The sequence below is a fragment of the Sinocyclocheilus grahami genome, unplaced genomic scaffold (genome assembly GCF_001515645.1).
Source record: "Sinocyclocheilus grahami isolate Dianchi unplaced genomic scaffold, SAMN03320097.WGS_v1.1 scaffold473.1, whole genome shotgun sequence".
NCBI lineage: Eukaryota > Metazoa > Chordata > Actinopteri > Cypriniformes > Cyprinidae > Sinocyclocheilus > Sinocyclocheilus grahami.
Window position 1 is genome coordinate 957,274 of NW_015505652.1, and position 21,028 is coordinate 978,301.

At 37.6% G+C, this 21,028-nt stretch overlaps 1 protein-coding gene across 1 annotated transcript in view; it reads left to right on the forward strand.

Annotated features, from left to right (window-relative positions):
- Nucleotides 1-21,028, forward strand: part of LOC107553420 (protein enabled homolog) — a 140,917-nt gene that overhangs the window by 53,442 nt on the left and 66,447 nt on the right. The window contains exon 3 of the mRNA XM_016235607.1: nucleotides 9,494-9,671. Within this exon, the coding sequence (XP_016091093.1) occupies nucleotides 9,494-9,671 (178 nt within the window). The remainder of the gene's footprint in view (nucleotides 1-9,493; nucleotides 9,672-21,028) is intronic.

Consider the following 21,028-nt stretch of genomic DNA (forward strand, 5'->3'; position numbering starts at 1 on the left):
ATGGATTGACAAAGAAATTCTCTACTCAAGTTTCCATACTTGTCACAGGAAAAGAGGTCAATATATTTACCCTTAGCTTTACACTCCAAAAAACTAATTCAGGTTACCTATTACCACAACTTATATGCATGGTCCCAAGTTAAATATTTGCTTTAGAAAGTTGCAAAAGTTGCAAACTACATTAACATAATACTGTGTGTAATTTAAACACATTTCTGGATTAATTGATTTAAAAGAAAAAAATTGTAGTAACTTGTAGTTGTTAAATTCCATTGACCATATGAGGAATGACTGTGCTAATGCTGTTGACAAGTAACATCTTACTTCATTAAATTCACATGTTTAATAGTTTACATTTTTGCATATGCTGTGCTAGCTGATTATTTGAAATGAAGTAGATAATATTAGATTTTTTCCAGGGCCACCACACAATTAGATTCACATAAACTTTATTTATTTATTTGAGTAATGACTGTGCAATTATTCAGTAATCAAAAATGGTTTTATTTCATTACAAACTGTCATAACTCAAAGTTTGATACAAACTTGCAATTTTAAACCAAAATATTTGTTTTTAGAGTGTATTACTTTTTAAATATTAACTTGTTATAGATTTAATTTATGCTAAATAATTTTGTTAAACAATTGTTTTGTCAACGTTTTAAATCGCTTTTAGGCTTTTAGAACGCAGTGTGGCATATTTACTGCTTTTTAATGTGGATTTTCACTATTTTAATATAGGATGGCTTTGGAAAAAAAGCCTATTAATTGGGCCTTCATTTTACCTTTTCATTTTATCTGCAGTAAGGTATGTGATGCTGTAATTTTATTGTGAATATTGTCACAGATAAATGGTGCTGTTAGACATGACGTCTTTTAGAATCGAGTCAGTGTCAGAAAGGCAGTGGGTTTAACTGAGAGGCCGTCTGCTTGGCCTTGTTGGCCTCTCCTGCAGAGATGGGTCTGGTTTCACTGCAGTGCTTTGATGACCCATGACACAGAACACGGGAGGTTTGAGTGGCTCACAGATCAGCACAGCGTGCTTTAAAGAGAATAACATCTCATGAGAAATGCTCCTGTTCTGGTTGTGATTACAAGAATGTTATGCTTGGCTACATTTTGGAAAATTCTGTTCATGTTTCCTTTTAGTGGTTCATTGTGGGGCTTGAAGGAATAGTTCACACAAAAATAAAAAATATTCACCATGTACTCTGCATCAAATTGTTCTTGAGCAGTATGAGTTGGAGCAGTTTCTTTCTTTTGTGAAACAAAAGGAGAAATGATAAATGTACTGACAACTTTTTTTTTTCCTCATGATGAAAGTGAATGAGGCTTGTGTTCAAAATGTAAGTGGTCCATACGATCCATGCCCTATATTAATCTGTCTGTTGCTCAGACAAAGCCATCATATGACTTCAGGAGACCTGAAATATAGTGCACAAGTCATATGGACAGTTTTTTATGATTTTTATGATGCATTTTTGTTGTCATTTTTGAATTGTCCTTTTCTCACTTTGTGAAAGAAATGAGGGTGAGGAAATGAAGAGGTTTACATATTTTTTGTGAACTGTTCCTTTAAGAAAAAGGCTGTATGCACTGCACTGAACTACTTCAGTCCTATTCAGCATTTGGGAATGTTGTTTTGCTAAGGTCAAGTAACCTTGACCTTAGCAAGTGATTTGAATTGCAGAAAATGCCTCTTTTTTTTTTTTAAGCTATTAATAGATCAAGAACCCAATCTATTTCGTGACCTGAGTCTGAATATCTAAAAATGTATGGGTCAAACAGAAATTTAGTGCTGTAAACAGGTCATCAAAACATTAAAAATCCCATTTATTTCAGAAGAAAAATTGTGGTGTTAACCAAATACACATCACTTTTCCTCCCTACTTATGCGCTTGCTGCATCTTTCTGATGCCATATTAATAATACTGAATTAAGTGTGAACTGTCTAGCTACTGCATTAAGTGGAAAGGGTTGCAAATTTCTTAAAAATCTCATGATTTATGTGCTGTTCAAGTACGTTTTGTGGTTAGGAAGCTATTTGTCTTAAAGTGCCATTTGCGGAGATTAATTGTAACCCTGGTTGCATTTGAATGCTATTAACACATCTTAAATAAAACCGCCATGTTTGTGTTCAGGTAGTAAAAAATTCTGGCCTAACAAAAAAAATAATGGCTGAACTTTTGACTTTTTATTGATGTATTTAAAAGCTCATGAGGTTGCTGAAATGTCTACTTTACAGTTTTTACAAAATGTGCATGCACACATGAGAATGATGTGCTGCTTCAGCAACCTTTTAACCTTTCCTCGTTTTATGTGTATTTTGTGAACTCCCGTATGTGGTGGGAGAGACTTCATTAACTGCTCCTAAACTTAAAAACAGGAACCTCCTTTTAATGTTGAATATTGCTTGTAATGCATTTTTGTTGTCCTCTAAGATTCTGTGTATGCCAACAATTAATTTAGCAAAGTAATTAAATGTATTATCTCTTTTGTTCACATTATGAATGCCGTCTGGTGGAATGAATAGAATAACTTTTTCATGAGAGGCATATTAATGTGTGACTCTTTTAAGCTCAAAAACCTTCAGTATTGTAGTTTTTATTTTTAAAAGACCCTTGAATCAAAATCAGACCCAGTTTTATTTGCTTGTTTATATTTCAGTATGTACAATTAAGTAAGTTTTATATGCAGTGAGTGAACAACTAAATCTGACCCTTCCATAAGCTTCTGACTGATGATTTGGTTGATTTAGTACAAGTTGGGTATAAAGAAAAAGAGAAGAAAACCTCATAGTCTCATGCTTTATATTTCCAATCAGGTGCAGTAAAAACATAACATACAGAATAAACTGTTTATATGTACAGTCATGGTCAATAATATCGGCACCCTTGGTAAATATGATCAAAGAAGGCTGTGAAAATTAATCTGCGTTGTTAATCCTTTTGATCTTTTATTAAAAAATTCACAAAAATCTAACCTTTCATTGAATTATAAGAATTTTAAATAGTTATTATCTTGAAGTGAAAAACTGCATGTTTGTATTAAACAAATCCATCAATAAGATGTTTTTTACCTAAAGGCCATTGCTTCTAGCTGAAATACAAATCCTCTATCCATAATATTGCTTTTAATATTGCAAGCAATGACTCTCATTCTGACGGTACCCATTCACTGCGGATGACCCTTTGGTGAACAAGTGATGTAATGTTTAATTTCTCCAAATCTATTTTTAAAGAAACAAACTCATCTACATCTTGGATGGTTTGAGGGTGAGTAAATCTTCAGAAAATTTATATTTTTGGGTGAACTATTCCTTAAACATTGCTCTGAATTTGCATCTTGAACAGCTTGGCATAGCAACAAATTTCCAACCAGTGATGTGAGTTTTAAGCAGAGTTATCAGTTTATTTAACCAATGGCAGACAAGGCATGTTTAAGAAACCTTTTTGGAAAGAGTTTTTGCTTTTCTGTTCAGAAGCATAGAAACTCACTTTTGTGTGCTAAATTTAGAGCGTTTCACGTCACGTAATTCACTTCAGGCTGTATATTGCATATGTATTTAATTAGTGTCTGGCCTGGTTCTTTCTTTGTCTGTTCATTTCCTGTGAAGAAATGAACCGTTAAAGAAACCTTTTTCTCTTCCATTGTTTAGGTGAGGACAAGGTAATGTGCACTTAAAGGTAACCTTTATTCAGCACTGACCGTGGTTGTTGTGCCCTGCTACACAAATGGCAGAAATGCTGAGGGGGTGGTGACACTGTACATGACTCATTGCTTTTTTATGGTTATTCAGTGTTTCATGGAAAGCCTATTTCTGCTTCTGAGAGTACTTAGGCCATTTTAGTCCTGGTTACGTTAATAATTCATGAATGGCGCTATCCGAGGATGGAGAATATCAGATTACCTCATGGAACTTACTGGCATCTGTTGATGAGCCATTCATGACGGTTTAGTGACCGAAAAGAGTAAAGTGCCGAAGTGCTGCACAAAAATGTCAACAAACCTTTTATGTTTAGCCTTGGCATCTATATATATATATAACTGACTAATGTCTTTAGATCTATACTTGAATGTGTGCCAGTAACTGGCCTAGTCATTTATTAGACACATATTTACAATAACAACACACTATAGTAAGATGAGCTAGTAATGATTGCTTGTATATTTTCTGTGTAAATGGTTGGAGTGGGGATATATATATATATATGTTTTGTGACCCCCTGCTCTGCAGTGAATGGGTGCCATCAGAATGAGAGTTGCAATATTATGGATATAGATGACTTGTATTTCAGCCGGAGGCAATGGTTTTTAGTTAAAAATGTCTCATCTGTGGATTTGTTCATTACAAACATGCAGTGTTTCACTTCACAAGATGTTACTTGATTGACTTGAGTTGTATGGATTACTTGTGGATTATTGTGATGTTTTTATCAGCTGTTTGGACTCTCATTCTGATGGCACCCATTCATTGCAGAGGATCCATTGGCATATATACACACACACACACACACACACACTGTATTTAGTAGAAGTAACGATCACTTAAAGGCTTGCAGGGCTAAAACAATGGGAAACTGCCCAGAAAAGTTGCTTATATAGGGCCATGCCCCAGTCTTAATTCTTGCTGCTCAGTTTCATTAATGTGTTGAGAAAACTGAGAAGTTTTCTTCACTTGTGATTTGTGACAGGATGGCTTACAGTTCACAGTTCCTTTTATAAAGCTTGCTAATTAGTTGCACTTCTCATGGTAATTACGTTGATGTCAAAGGATGAGAAATTGGTAACTGGCTGTTTTCCCAGTCATTTCACAGAAGCTCGAGAAAGATTCACCCTGTTGAGGACATGTTGTTGGGAGAGTTTAGGGAGCCAGTCAAGTGTTTGATGTTTAAGTATCTCCCACCCATATGCGATTACCATATTAACAAAGAAGTATTATTGCTGTAACACCTGTCTGGTGCCGGGATGGCCTCAGTAACCTTTGTGCAAGTTCTGAAGAAATGCATTTACTTTTTTGTTATATACAAGAATAGAGGTGCTGCAAGTAGCATTTTTTTTCTCAAGTTCGTCCTTGTGAATCCTTTAGGGAGCAAGTCTTTGTCTCTGAAATGCAGCATTATCTGTCTTATCTGTCATCTTTTAGTGATGCAGATGTTTCTCCTTTGTGTAGAGAGGTGGTTTAGTCAGAAATCTTTACTTGAAACTTTTGAAACCTTAAGTTTTATCAGTTTGATCTCATAAGAAAAAAAACTGGCTATGCATATGCAAAAACAGAATATGTTGCCCATACTAAACATGGGTTTTATTTTCTTCAGTACAGAAGAGGTTTTAAAAGGCTTAAAAACATTTGTTTTAACACTTCACATGAAAGCTGCAGCAATTTGTATACAATGTCACATTGTTCCCCCGAGACCATGTGGAGTTTTATGGACTACTACAACACTTTTATGTTGTATGATGATACAGTATGTAGTGCTTTATAGTCTTCTGAGCTGTTCTGAGTAGAGTATGTGAGCGGGGTGATTATGACTGGAGTGAGTGATTTTTTTTAAAAGTCGGAGCGTCGTGGTTTTCACTCGCTCCAAGAGTGCTCCACCACCGCTCCATCATGAGTACAATTCATGCCAACAGCCCGTAATATAACGGCATGTTTAGTATGGGTGCAATGGTTCTCGGTAAAAAAATCGAACCGTACCGTTCTCCGCACACGGTTCGGCATACACTAGGACCGCGGTTCAACTTAAGTCTGACAATGCATCTGTAATATGGTTTGTTAGAGTTCAGCTAATGCATGTTTCTGTTGATGGATACAAATTCTGGCTTCCCAATACATTACAAGAGCGATGAGAGAGAAAAAAAAACAATATGTGGACAAACCAGTCACTCTTTAATCAGTGCGAGTGCTTTATGCTGGAATAACTGTCATTTATGCTGTCATCACGTGTTGATAGTGCAGGTGAGACCTGAACAGCACACGTTGCTATCTGTGTTTAAACTAAACTCATTTAAGCCTTGCCAGTTTAAATATTAAAGAGCCAGAAGACGTGAACTCGCGCGCAGTGAGAAGTGTGGTCGCTCATCCGAAGAGTGTGAACCCGCGTCTCAGAACGTGTGCAAATATTAAGCTCTCTGTGAAGTATTGTGTTTGAATGGACATTCACACAAAAATTGTCAATGCCTTGAGTATCCTAGCCGATATAGTCGGCTGAACGTACAGTATCAGTGCATTGGATTAGTGCGTTCTCTTAAAGGAGTCATATGATGCTGCTAAAAAGAACATTATTTTGTGTATTTGGTGTAATGAAATGTTTATGCGGTTCAAATTTTTTTCCACACACTGTACATTATTGTTTCTTCTCTATGCCCCGCCTTTCTGAAACGTGTCAATTTTTACAAAGCTCATCGGTCTGAAAAGCAAGGTGTGCTGTGATTGGCCAGCTATCCAATGCGTTATGATTGGCCGAATACCTCAAGCGTGTCACACACGGCAGCGGCGGCCTACAGTGAGCAGAAGCCGGGGGTTAGAGTGAGCAGAGGCGGCGGATTCGACGAAGGAGCGTCCAGCAGGCTTGCGGCAACCACATGTGACGACCCCGGGCTGGACTCCGCTTTGTTCACGGTGAAAGCCGATCTGGCGATCCACAGCGCAAAGTTGTTGTATTTCCTCAGCAACCAGCACGGATCAGCTCCAGGCATGACGAAGCAGATGTCCTCTTTTGGAAGGCCGAACAAAGTAGTTTCGCTTTCACAACGAATCACACAGTGCCTTCACGACATGGCAACAACAATACTACAGCGAGAATAAAAGTTACGCCTTCTTTCTTTGCGTGAACATTTGGGCGGCATTATGCAAATCTTCCCACATAGTGATGTAGATATGTGGGGTCGTGTTAGAACGAGCCATTTTAGGAGGGCGTGGCTGACTCTTAACTTTTATAAAGAATATCTCTTTGGATTTGAGACTTTAGTCTTTGCAACTTTACAGATCTTCTTTATGCACCAAGAGCTTGTAACACTCCAAAGAGAAAGGAAAAATTGAAATCGCATCATATGACCTCTTTAAAGTGACAGCACTTTTTTAATGTTAATCAAACAGCAACAACACTGAAATCTTTCACTGCTCTTGATTGAATAACTTTTGTAACTTTAATAAAGATTAATCTTTAATTTATATAGTCAAATATGCAATGTTATTTTACATTTGATTTATTCAATTTCTGTACCTAAAAACTATGTTAGCTATGTTAAAAAACTGAAAAGCACTGTTTATTTTATTTGTATCTTTTTTCACTGTTTATTTATTTGTGCTGTTGCTTGTAGTTAGATTATTTGTTCTTATTTTCTTTATTTTTATTTGACAATATAGTTTTTCCCTAAACATACCACATACCGAAACCGTGACTCTAAAACCGTGATACAAACCGAACCGTGAGTAAGTTGAACCGTTGCACCCCTAATATTTAGCAAGAATTCACATGTTAAACATATTTAGCTAGCTTGATAGAGAAGGATCACTCAAATCAGAAAGAATGTGAATTCTATGATGATGGCAGTGGATATGAGCGGGAAGTTATAGTTCTCAAGGAATTAGTTTGTTCCTTCTAGGTACTGAACATTTTCAGCTGAAAGCATGATTTAAACAAGTACTACAACACTTATTCACGCGCAACCGCTCTCTCAATAAAGCATTCAAACAAATGTAATCTTACAGTGCTACTTCATCTGTATCCGATTTCGAATGAGCAGAAATCTGTAAGAAATGCATCGATCCGTAGGTAAAATAACTGATGAAAACGTAGCCTACTGTTATTTTCATCTCAAATTTGCTCCTCAAAAAGCAGCAATTTATACCTTTTAATGCTGACAACCATGTTATTAGCTTGCAATATAGTTTTTCCCTAAACATACCACATACCGAACCATACCGAAACCGTGACTCTAAAACCGTGATACAAACCGAACCGTGAGTAAGTTGAACCGTTGCACCCCTAATATTTAGCAAGAATTCACATGTTAAACATATTTAGCTAGCTTGATAGAGAAGGATCACTCAAATCAGAAAGAATGTGAATTCTATGATGATGGCAGTGGATATGAGCGGGAAGTTATAGTTCTCAAGGAATTAGTTTGTTCCTTCTAGATACTGAATATTTTCAGCTGAAAGCATGATTTAAACAAGTACTACAACACTTATTCACGCGCAACCGCTCTCTCAATAAAGCATTCAAACAAATGTAATCTTACAGTGCTACTTCATCTGTATCCGATTTCGAATGAGCAGAAATCTGTAAGAAATGCATCGATCCGTAGGTAAAATAACTGATGAAAACGTAGCCTACTGTTATTTTCATCTCAAATTTGCTCCTCAAAAAGCAGCAATTTATACCTTTTAATGCTGACAACCATGTTATTAGCTTGTCATGTGGTAGGAAAAAAGTTTGCACACTAGTGTTCCAATAAGCCCCTTTGAAACTCTCTTGTTATTTTATTTATTTTATTTTTTAATATACATTATGAACAGAACTGTGATATTTTAAAGGGGTTATATGATGCTATTTTAAAGATCGCAGCTGACGTGCTATGATTTCTGACAGGCTGTTCACTCTCCTGTGATGTGACCCTGTTCCCCTCACACACACACACACCGCGTTACTCTGCGCTGCACAAAACTCCGCATTTGAGCAGTCAATAGCAAATACTTAACTATTAACAAAACATACTTACAGTCGCTGATTCAGAAGCGCCAGATTGTCATAGCAAAGTCGGAATTGACCCTTTTTTTTTTTTTTTTAGAAATAGCCTTTGTGCATAGCCAGTCTTGTACTCTTCTAGGTTAAAAAAACTGTCGTCCATAAAATGCGTTGCACAAATTCGAACATCTGGGTTGTGCTGTTCTGTTGTAAATAAATCTTAACCAATGATTCCTAATTCCATCTACTTCCTGATGGCCAAATAAAGTGCTTTTGCTTTCGCACAGAAACACACAGCGTCTCCCTGACATGGCTGCATCAACACTACTGCTGTTCCTGAAACCACGCCGCCTTTCTTTGCATGCACATTTGGGCGGCATTATGCTAATATTTCCACATAGTGACGTAGATATGTGGGGGCGTGTTAGAACGAGGCGTTTTAGGTAGGCGTGGTTGACTCTTTAACTTTTATAAAGAACATCTCTTTGGATTTGAGACTTTAGTCTTTGCAACTTTACAGATCTTCTTTATGCACCAAGAGCTTGTAACACTCCAAAGAGAAAGGAAAACTTGAAATCCCATCATATGACCCCTTTAAACATACTGAAATACTTTAGACGCGGAGCGAAGGCAGAGCGGTGTTTCAGAGTGATTATTAAATGCTCGGAGCGCGGAGGGGAAATTGTTGACGCTCCACTCCGCTCACATACTCTGGTTCTGAGTTTAGTTAGGGCTTGCATTTCAAATTATATGATTTGCAAGCATTGATTTGAATATATGCTGTTCTCTTCTGTCAACAGGTGGTAATAAATTGTGCCATTCCCAAGGGGCTGAAATACAACCAGGCCACACAAACGTTTCACCAGTGGCGAGATGCACGGCAGGTGTACGGCCTTAACTTTGGCAGCAAAGAGGATGCCAATGTATTTGCCAGTGCCATGATGCATGCCCTGGAGGTGCTGAACTCTCAGGATGCAGGTAAGGATGCTGTTTTCACACCAGCGTGCAAAGCTTAATGATGTGTGAATTGTGTGAACTGGATTCTTCTGAAGAATCATTTTGGAACTACTTCAGAATATTCTGCAGAATCATCCTTCTTACAGTGTATTGAATAATTATAGGCTAGTTCTAAAGATTTTAGGGTGAATCATTTTCAACGCTGTAAAATAAAAGTTTATTAAAATGAAAAGTATAAGAGTTAATTAAATAAAAAATAAGTGCCACATTTCTAAACCATTAAAATGATTAAATATATAAATAAATATTATAACATACTGATAATAACAAAAAAGTATTATTGTTGTCATTATAATGATTCTTGGTTGAATCATGTTCAAATAAATAAAAAATAAATAAATGCAATTATTATTATTTGTTTAACCATTTTAATAGTTTCTAGAAATGTTATTGTTATTATTTTGATTATTATTTTTATAGCAGTATTTTGGTGACACATTAAATGATTAGTTATCATATTAGTTATCACGTTTCAGGATGTGCATCAGTGATTTTGTACCACAGTAACCTCAGCCCATGTCCCTGTTAAAAACACTGTAACGCACATGGCTTGTTGCTTTACTGTAAGATCGCTGATGCTGCACTTTGTGCTTTTATTCTCTGTTAGACACTATTTAAATACGTTAAAAACAGTCTAATTAGTAAATGGTCTTTCGCTGTTTTTGTTTAGTGCTAGTGAGCTCTGCAGAACGTAATTGTTCTGCTCTCTGCCCAGTTAGTGAGGTCACATTTGGAGCCAGACTCCAAAGACAATTCACCAATTCACAGACAATTAATTGTAATTTAGCAAACGGGGCCCGCTCACAGGGGTTTTGTTTGGTATGCATGTTGTTTATGAGCGTGAGCGTCTGGGTTACCTCTGATTGCTCTGATTGGGTTTAGGAGGAGGTGCCGCGGCTTGTGTATAACAGTCTCCATGAAATCTATTTGTCTGCAGTGGTTGCGTGTGCATGTGTACATACACGTGTCGCTTTCGGCCTTTTTTCCTCTGCTGTCTGAGACCCTGTCACGGTCACCGCGGGGGGTCATTCCCCACACTGAGCTCAATGTTCTCAGCATGTCAGGGCAGTTCATTGCTGAGGTTGTTTTCCCTATTAGAAACAGATGATGCTTTGTTTTGTGGACCGGACTCTGCTTGTCTCTTTGAGATATGGCTGATCCGTGAGTCCTGAACTGTTGCATATTGAGCTGTTCTCTTTTCTACTGTGTATCACAATAGTAAGGTCATTCTGTTAACCCCACACTGTGTGTTTGAGGCAAGGAAGCTTTTGAAAGGATTGTTTGTATCCATTGCAGCAAGTTAGATTCTATTCAGTCAGGCTTTCATTATAGTAAAATGGTGTTTTAGTGATGTATAGAATAAATATGAATGTCACAGTTTGTGAGACTATGACTGAATTCTGAGCGGCGATAATTTATTATTATTTTTAATATTTTTTTATTTAATTTTCATTTTACACTCTAAAAAATGCTGGGTTGTTTCAACCCAATGTTGGGTCAAATATGGACTAACCCAACTGTTGGGTTAAAAAGTTAATTTAAAAATGTAACCAAAATTTAACCCAGCAGTTGGGTTAGTCCATATTTGACCCAACATTGGGTTGAAACAACCCAGCATTTTTTAGAGTGTAGTTTGATCAATTTTGTTTATTTTATAATTTTTTTTCTTTTTTGTTTGTTTTTTATCATTTTTATTTCAGTTATTGGCTAAGGCAGCATTTCTATTTGTAATGCATATTTTATTTGTATTTTTTCAGCTTTATTTCTGTTAATGAAGATAAAGGTGAATTTTACACAGTTAGCAAGCCATTTAAAAACATAATTTGGGAAAACATTTGGGTTGGAGGAAAAAATATTTTTTGCATTCTCTCGCATAACTTTTGCGTTCCCTCAAGAAACTTTGCCTTCTCTCGCAAAGATATTTGCGTTCCCTCGCAAATGTTTGCATTCTCTAGCAAAGACATTTGCGTTTCCTCGCAAAACTTTTGGGTTCTCGCAAAGACATTTGCGTTCTCGCAAAACCAGTTGAGTTCGATCAAACACTTCCTGTTTACTTTACAGCTTGCAGTGGTTCTTACAGCTCTGTACGTCCACAATGTAGCTTTTCATAGTGTTATTTTATCTTCCCCATAGAAAACCGTGATTAACGTGCCTTAATACAAGAAGACAGTAGGGGTTGAATGACTTCTGATTTTTTTTAAAGTCGACTTTTATGTGATGAAAGTCGAGTCGGCATCGACTAGTCACTTATGACGTCATTTAATGAACAAATAAGCCTGAACCTGGAGCTGAGACTCAAACACCTTGTGCACAGCTATGGCATATGACACAGCACTGCCCACATGGCTATTGGTCGTATAACAGCTCATTTTTATCAGTTCTTTTGTCTTTGGGTCGTTATACTTCTCACAGATTTCTGCTCCTTCTAAATCAGATACAGATAAAGTAGCACAGTAAAGATTACATTCATATGAATGCATTAGTGAGAGCGATTGCGTGTTTGAATTAATTCTACCTGGCAGCGTCTCTCTACTAGTAGTGAAGCTGTGGGATTTAGTTAAGAATTATATGCTTGAACTTTTCAGTTTCTAAGCTATTTTATTGAGAAATCACAGACCAATTGACAATACATTTCCGCGCTGAATGATTCTGTGTGCGTGCGATCTGCGCGTGATGTACGAGCTACTGTCTGTAATGTGTGTGCATTACAGTGCAGCAGCGCATTAGATTAGAACAGCGATTAACTTACCTGTGCAATAAGCTGTTTAAATTGTGCGTTCAATTTCGAGCATCCAGTAATATAATCACACGTGTCTTGTGGAGCGCTTTCAGAGTATGCATTTATTTGTCATTTTAACTGTTTGGAAACAAAGCGTAAATGTGGAAGCCCTTCAAAGATTTATCCTGTTGCGCCCTCTATAGGACCAGCGACTAGTCGATGTCAAGCTTAAAGCGTCATGGCAGAGCATTGAAGTTGACTAGCAGTCGGTGCAACCCCTAGAAGACAGTGATATAAAAAGCCCAAATTTTATATTTTATTTATACTATGTACAGGAAAACAATGCGGTAATCCATTAAGCCACGTTAAGAGTTTATAATGTTTTTCTACAGGGGAGAAAATACATGAAACTTTATGGATTCCATTCATATTCTGGGCTCGTCTGCTTTCCTGTGCATAATATATATATTATTAATAAATTGTGTACCAGATTTTGTCTTATTTTTTTTACCGTCTTTGTCCATTAGCCTACCTTAAGCGTTTTCTGTAACTGTTTTCTATGGGGGAGAAAAAGCTTAACATGCATTAGCGTGTTGCGTTCATGGCTATTCTGCTTTATTAATAGTAATATTATTAATAAGGTTATTAATATTAACAGCTCATTTTTATCAGTTCTTTTGTCTTTGGGTCGTTATACTTCTCACAGATTTCTGCTCCTTCTAAATCAGATACAGATAAAGTAGCACAGTAAAGATTACATTCATATGAATGCATTAGTGAGAGCGATTGCGTGTTTGAATTAATTCTACCTGGCAGCGTCTCTCTACTAGTAGTGAAGCTGTGGGATTTAGTTAAGAATTATATGCTTGAACTTTTCAGTTTCTAAGCTATTTTATTGAGAAATCACAGACCAATTGACAATACATTTCCGCGCTGAATGATTCTGTGTGCGTGCGATCTGCGCGTGATGTACGAGCTACTGTCTGTAATGTGTGTGCATTACAGTGCAGCAGCGCATTAGATTAGAACAGCGATTAACTTACCTGTGCAATAAGCTGTTTAAATTGTGCGTTCAATTTCGAGCATCCAGTAATATAATCACACGTGTCTTGTGGAGCGCTTTCAGAGTATGCATTTATTTGTCGCCTACCCCAACTGCTGGGTTAAATTTTGTTTACATTTTTAAATTACCTTTTTACCCCAACAGTTGGGTTAGTCCATATTTGACCCAACATTGGGTTGAAACAACCCAGCATTTTTTAGAGTGTAGTTTGATCAATTTTGTTTATTTTATAATTTTTTTTCTTTTTTGTTTGTTTTTTATAATTTTTATTTCAGTTATTGGCTAAGGCAGCATTTCTATTTGTAATGCATATTTTATTTGTATTTTTTCAGCTTTATTTCTGTTAATGAAGATAAAGGTGAATTTTACACAGTTAGCAAGCCATTTAAAAACATAATTTGGGAAAACATTTGGGTTGGAGGAAAAAATATTTTTTGCATTCTCTCGCATAACTTTTGCGTTCCCTCAAGAAACTTTGCCTTCTCTCGCAAAGATATTTGCGTTCCCTCGCAAATGTTTGCATTCTCTAGCAAAGACATTTGCGTTTCCTCGCAAAACTTTTGGGTTCTCGCAAAGACATTTGCGTTCTCGCAAAACCAGTTGAGTTCGATCAAACACTTCCTGTTTACTTTACAGCTTGCAGTGGTTCTTACAGCTCTGTACGTCCACAATGTAGCTTTTCATAGTGTTATTTTATCTTCCCCATAGAAAACCGTGATTAACGTGCCTTAATACAAGAAGACAGTAGGGGTTGAATGACTTCTGATTTTTTTTAAAGTCGACTTTTATGTGATGAAAGTCGAGTCGACATCGACTAGTCGCTTATGACGTCATTTAATGAACAAATAAGCCTGAACCTGGAGCTGAGACTCAAACACCTTGTGCACAGCTATGGCATATGACACAGCACTGCCCACATGGCTATTGGTCCTATAACAGCTCATTTTTATCAGTTCTTTTGTCTTTGGGTCGTTATACTTCTCACAGATTTCTGCTCCTTCTAAATCAGATACAGATAAAGTAGCACAGTAAAGATTACATTCATATGAATGCATTAGTGAGAGCGATTGCGTGTTTGAATTAATTCTACCTGGCAGCGTCTCTCTACTAGTAGTGAAGCTGTGGGATTTAGTTAAGAATTATATGCTTGAACTTTTCAGTTTCTAAGCTATTTTATTGAGAAATCACAGACCAATTGACAATACATTTCCGCGCTGAATGATTCTGTGTGCGTGCGATCTGCGCGTGATGTACGAGCTACTGTCTGTAATGTGTGTGCATTACAGTGCAGCAGCGCATTAGATTAGAACAGCGATTAACTTACCTGTGCAATAAGCTGTTTAAATTGTGCGTTCAATTTCGAGCATCCAGTAATATAATCACACGTGTCTTGTGGAGCGCTTTCAGAGTATGCATTTATTTGTCATTTTAACTGTTTGGAAACAAAGCGTAAATGTGGAAGCCCTTCAAAGATTTATCCTGTTGCGCCCTCTATAGGACCAGCGACTAGTCGATGTCAAGCTTAAAGCGTCATGGCAGAGCATTGAAGTTGACTAGCAGTCGGTGCAACCCCTAGAAGACAGTGATATAAAAAGCCCAAATTTTATATTTTATTTATACTATGTACAGGAAAACAATGCGGTAATCCATTAAGCCACGTTAAGAGTTTATAATGTTTTTCTACAGGGGAGAAAATACATGAAACTTTATGGATTCCATTCATATTCTGGGCTCGTCTGCTTTCCTGTGCATAATATATATATTATTAATAAATTGTGTACCAGATTTTGTCTTATTTTTTTTACCGTCTTTGTCCATTAGCCTACCTTAAGCGTTTTCTGTAACTGTTTTCTATGGGGGAGAAAAAGCTTAACATGCATTAGCGTGTTGCGTTCATGGCTATTCTGCTTTATTAATAGTAATATTATTAATAAGGTTATTAATATATTACAGTATATAGTATTTATTAATACCAAATTTGGGCCTCCAATGTCACTGTTGTAGTATATTAAGCCACATTGCGCATTACGTGTCTTGAACTATAAGCACTGACTTTTTCTTTATACAAAATAAAACACTATGAACTGCTACATTGTGAACGTATGTAGCTGTATGAACCACTACAAGCTGTAAAGTAAAGGAAGAGTTTATCCGAACTCAACTGGTTTTGCGAGAGATCGAAAATATCTTTGTGAGCGAACGCAAATATCTTTGCGAGAGAAAGGAAAAAATTTGAAAAATATTTTTTCTTCCCTCCCAGAATATTTTTCCACCACCAAAGTACCATAGTAAGAGTTTGCTGTATTTTTCACAGGTCGGTTCTCTTTTTGTATCCTAGAAGGAAGAAAAGGCATTTTGTGAAATAATATTTATTCAAGCAATGCAGAAATGGTGACTTGCCATTTTCCATGACCTTCAGTTCTTTGTCTCTCTAATCTCGCTATGGAAAGTTATCTAGTCACAGCTCTGGGCTCCTGTTATCACTACAGGAAGCTTCAGACTCTGTGGCCTTATTAATGTCTATTAATTACCTGATAGCACGGCAGTTAATTATGCAAAGCAATGTTAATTATGCATACTTTGCTGATGTGCAGATAGCCTTGCAGTCCAAGTCCTCTGACTGTTGCAATCCAAAAAGCATTGAATGAATGATGTAAAATGCTGTTTACTGTGAGATTTTGGTTTAGGGTGCTGTCACACCTGGCCTGTTGTTTCGGAACCTGACGCATTTCCCCCCTTAGCTCGGTTCGTTTGGGCATATGTTAGTGCTGGGCGGTATACCGGTTCATACCGAATACCAGTGTTTATTTTTGTTATGATATGAATTTTTTAAATACCGGTGTATGTCGCTTAAACAACGTTCGGGATGCGACACTGTTTGAAAGAGGTCCCTTTTCACTGTTGCACTGTGGTGAGGGAACAGCTGTATGTGTTACTAAGCGTGAAAATTCCGAAACTGAAGCTGTAGAACTAATAGAATGTGATGACACAGAAGAACTCATCCACAATATCCACATTGACCGCCACAAATATCCACCGCCCCCTGCCATCAGCTCCCACGTCTCTCACACACACGAGCGCGACTTTAGCACTAGATTTAGCAACTTTCAGACCCTTTTAGTGTTTTTTTTCCATAGAATATTCATACTGACAAACCTAGCGACTTTTTTGGATAAACCTTAGCTATGGTTCAGTTGGAAGATTTCACCAGTTCTGTCCCGCGAACGTGAGGTCTGACTTTCCCGGAGAAGTGTCACCTCTCTCGGCGTCTGTTCTGTGCAGTGAGCGGCAGAGAAGCAGTGCATTCTCGTGACTCGTCAATAAATTGACTCGTCAATAAATGAGTACAAAACAGCGTTTCCTAGCACCTGTTGCTCACTGATTGGAATTATAAATATGAGCGTAGTTCGTCTGTTAATATCACATGCACTTTTCAGTTTGTTTTTTTTAGTTTGTTACTCAGACGCAGGCAGTGCGCTGCATGAAACAAAAAAAGTAATATAGCCAAAACAACCGCATAGCCGCTCTTTAGAGTAGATGCGTGTTGATTTTATCAGATGATGCCGCGATTATAAATGAGAGTGACTCCTGGTTAAAGGTTATTAATATATTACAGTATATAGTATTTATTAATACCAAATTTGGGCCTCCAATGTCACTGTTGTAGTATATTAAGCCACATTGCGCATTACGTGTCTTGAACTATAAGCACTGACTTTTTCTTTATACAAAATAAAACACTATGAACTGCTACATTGTGAACGTATGTAGCTGTATGAACCACTACAAGCTGTAAAGTAAAGGAAGAGTTTATCCGAACTCAACTGGTTTTGCGAGAGATCGAAAATATCTTTGTGAGCGAACGCAAATATCTTTGCGAGAGAAAGGAAAAAATTTGAAAAATATTTTTTCTTCCCTCCCAGAATATTTTTCCACCACCAAAGTACCATAGTAAGAGTTTGCTGTATTTTTCACAGGTCGGTTCTCTTTTTGTATCCTAGAAGGAAGAAAAGGCATTTTGTGAAATAATATTTATTCAAGCAATGCAGAAATGGTGACTTGCCATTTTCCATGACCTTCAGTTCTTTGTCTCTCTAATCTCGCTATGGAAAGTTATCTAGTCACAGCTCTGGGCTCCTGTTATCACTACAGGAAGCTTCAGACTCTGTGGCCTTATTAATGTCTATTAATTACCTGATAGCACGGCAGTTAATTATGCAAAGCAATGTTAATTATGCATACTTTGCTGATGTGCAGATAGCCTTGCAGTCCAAGTCCTCTGACTGTTGCAATCCAAAAAGCATTGAATGAATGATGTAAAATGCTGTTTACTGTGAGATTTTGGTTTAGGGTGCTGTCACACCTGGCCTGTTGTTTCGGAACCTGACGCATTTCCCCCCTTAGCTCGGTTCGTTTGGGCATATGTTAGTGCTGGGCGGTATACCGGTTCATACCGAATACCAGTGTTTATTTTTGTTATGATATGAATTTTTTAAATACCGGTGTATGTCGCTTAAACAACGTTCGGGATGCGACACTGTTTGAAAGAGGTCCCTTTTCACTGTTGCACTGTGGTGAGGGAACAGCTGTATGTGTTACTAAGCGTGAAAATTCCGAAACTGAAGCTGTAGAACTAATAGAATGTGATGACACAGAAGAACTCATCCACAATATCCACATTGACCGCCACAAATATCCACCGCCCCCTGCCATCAGCTCCCACGTCTCTCACACACACGAGCGCGACTTTAGCACTAGATTTAGCAACTTTCAGACCCTTTTAGTGTTTTTTTTCCATAGAATATTCATACTGACAAACCTAGCGACTTTTTTGGATAAACCTTAGCTATGGTTCAGTTGGAAGATTTCACCAGTTCTGTCCCGCGAACGTGAGGTCTGACTTTCCCGGAGAAGTGTCACCTCTCTCGGCGTCTGTTCTGTGCAGTGAGCGGCAGAGAAGCAGTGCATTCTCGTGACTCGTCAATAAATTGACTCGTCAATAAATGAGTACAAAACAGCGTTTCCTAGCACCTGTTGCTCACTGATTGGAATTATAAATATGAGCGTAGTTCGTCTGTTAATATCACATGCACTTTTCAGTTTGTTTTTTTTAGTTTGTTACTCAGACGCAGGCAGTGCGCTGCATGAAACAAAAAAAGTAATATAGCCAAAACAACCGCATAGCCGCTCTTTAGAGTAGATGCGTGTTGATTTTATCAGATGATGCCGCGATTATAAATGAGAGTGACTCCTGGTTAACATGTATTAAAAGGGGTCGTGTTTAGTCACATAGTGTGGTATTTTTTTGTCAATATTAACTCACCATGACAGTAAAATAGGGCATTCTAAGTCAATATACTGCAGTATTTACTCTCTCAATCAGTAGAAAATATGGTTAACACACGGTCATGCATGAAAAAAAAAAATACCGTCATGTACTGTGAAACCGGTATAATTTTGAAAAATACAGTTGATATAAATTGTTGGTCATACCGCCCAGCACTAGCATATGTGAACACAGCAATCGCGCTCAGATCCGCGCCAAAACAGTCGGTCCGAGATCGCCTGAACGAGGTGGTCTTGGCTCGATTGAAAACGAACTCTGGAGCGGTTTGGTTGTAGTGAGAAAGCAATCCGATCCAACGGACCAACGAACCAGGCTATATCACAATTTATGATGGGTAATTACGCAAATTCTGTGAAAAGCATTGGCTTTGTTGTTTTGCTAATCCCTCAAAATGAACCTGTGAATGTCTGTGGTTGAGAACGTCTTTGCCATTCAAAAATCAAAGCGCACTTTTTTATTTTATAATGCCGCCTTATTGCTCTTCTTTGTAGTAGGTGCATTTTAAAAATGTTTTCCCAATCAATCCTGGACTCCTGCTCAAAATGATAAATTATTATAATGACAGCTACAAAAAACAACAACAACAATAAGCCCGCGAAGCTGTTATCATTCCATCCTGACGGAGGGCATGCGTGACAGCGGTGGAATCCTGGAAAATAAACCGTGGAACTTTGACCAATGAGTGAACAATTTACTTGCGTGTGAGTTGTATTAACAAATTTGGTCTGTTTAGAAACTTTGCCGTGTGAAAGCGAACCGCACCAAGAATAAAAAGCAACATTGTAATAATTTTAATCCCTCTTTCGGAACAAAGCAATCGATCTACAGGTGTGAAAGCACCCTTAGTCTCACTCTCAGACCCCGTAGACAGAAGCTGTGGGGAACATAGAGAAATGTCTGCTCATCCCTTGATATGGGGGGGTTCTTCAAAAGTTTCACCTTTTGTATTTTCGTTTCTCCCTCTTCTCATCTGACTTGCAGCTTTCTTCTCACATCTGATCCCTTTGGTCCTCTCTTCCTTCCTTATTTGTCCACTTTATCCCCTATTAGAGACTAGGTTTACATTTCGTTACTTTGTGCCAGTGTTGGGGACACAAGCTATTCATAATTTAAGGTAGTTCAACTACAGTCAAGCGGCACTAACAAAACACATAAATAAAAACCACTTTCATTTATCTGGGAGTGCTTTAAGTATCCGAAAGTGTACAGATAGGCTAATCATAGTTATGGGTTTTTCTTTTTCTTTTTCTTTTCTTTTTCTTTTTTGCCATTTGATTATTACTGATGAGATCATAGACAGTGGCAGCTTTAATAGGCTGCATTCACACTAATGCACAGATCTATTTCGATATATCAGATGTTTTGTCCTGTTCTGAAAACATAACTGATTGTTTACATCAATTTCGTATCATAAAAGTAGATGCAAGTGCATTTAACCGCAGCTGCGAGCTTCAGGACAAGCACAAAGCGCACATGAAAGTCTGTCAGTACGTGAGTTTCGTGCATCTAATACGTAGGCTACTGCATTCCAAATGGCATAAATGAAAGCACATCTAAAGTAAAAGATTAAAATAACAGCGAATGGAAGCACAGTCAAGCAATACGCTCATGTCTCACAGCACATATCCTGTGCAATGAAGCCTGCTGCGATTGTCTCTAGCGCGCACACGTGCCATGTGCGGGAAAAAGCTAAGCTCAGATTTTAAAATAGAGAGTGCATTTTTAATACTCTCGTGACAAGCACGTATGCAAATGATGAAAACATAACTGATTGTTTACATCAATTTCGTATCATAAAAGTAGATGCAAGTGCATTTAACCGCAGCCGCGAGCTTCAGGACAAGCACAAAGCGCACATGAAAGTCTGTCAGTACGTGAGTTTCGTGCATCTAATACGTAGGCTACTGCATTCCAAATGGCATAAATGAAAGCACATCTAAAGTAAAAGATTAAAATAACAGCGAATGGAAGCACAGTCAAGCAATACGCTCATGTCTCACAGCACATATCCTGTGCAATGAAGCCTGCTGCGATTGTCTCTAGCGCGCACACGTGCCATGTGCGGGAAAAAGCTAAGCTCAGATTTTAAAATAGAGAGTGCATTTTTAATACTCTCGTGACAAGCACGTATGCAAATGATGTCAGAAGGCTATAATCGATTATGGTCTATTACTGCATCGATGCAGAAT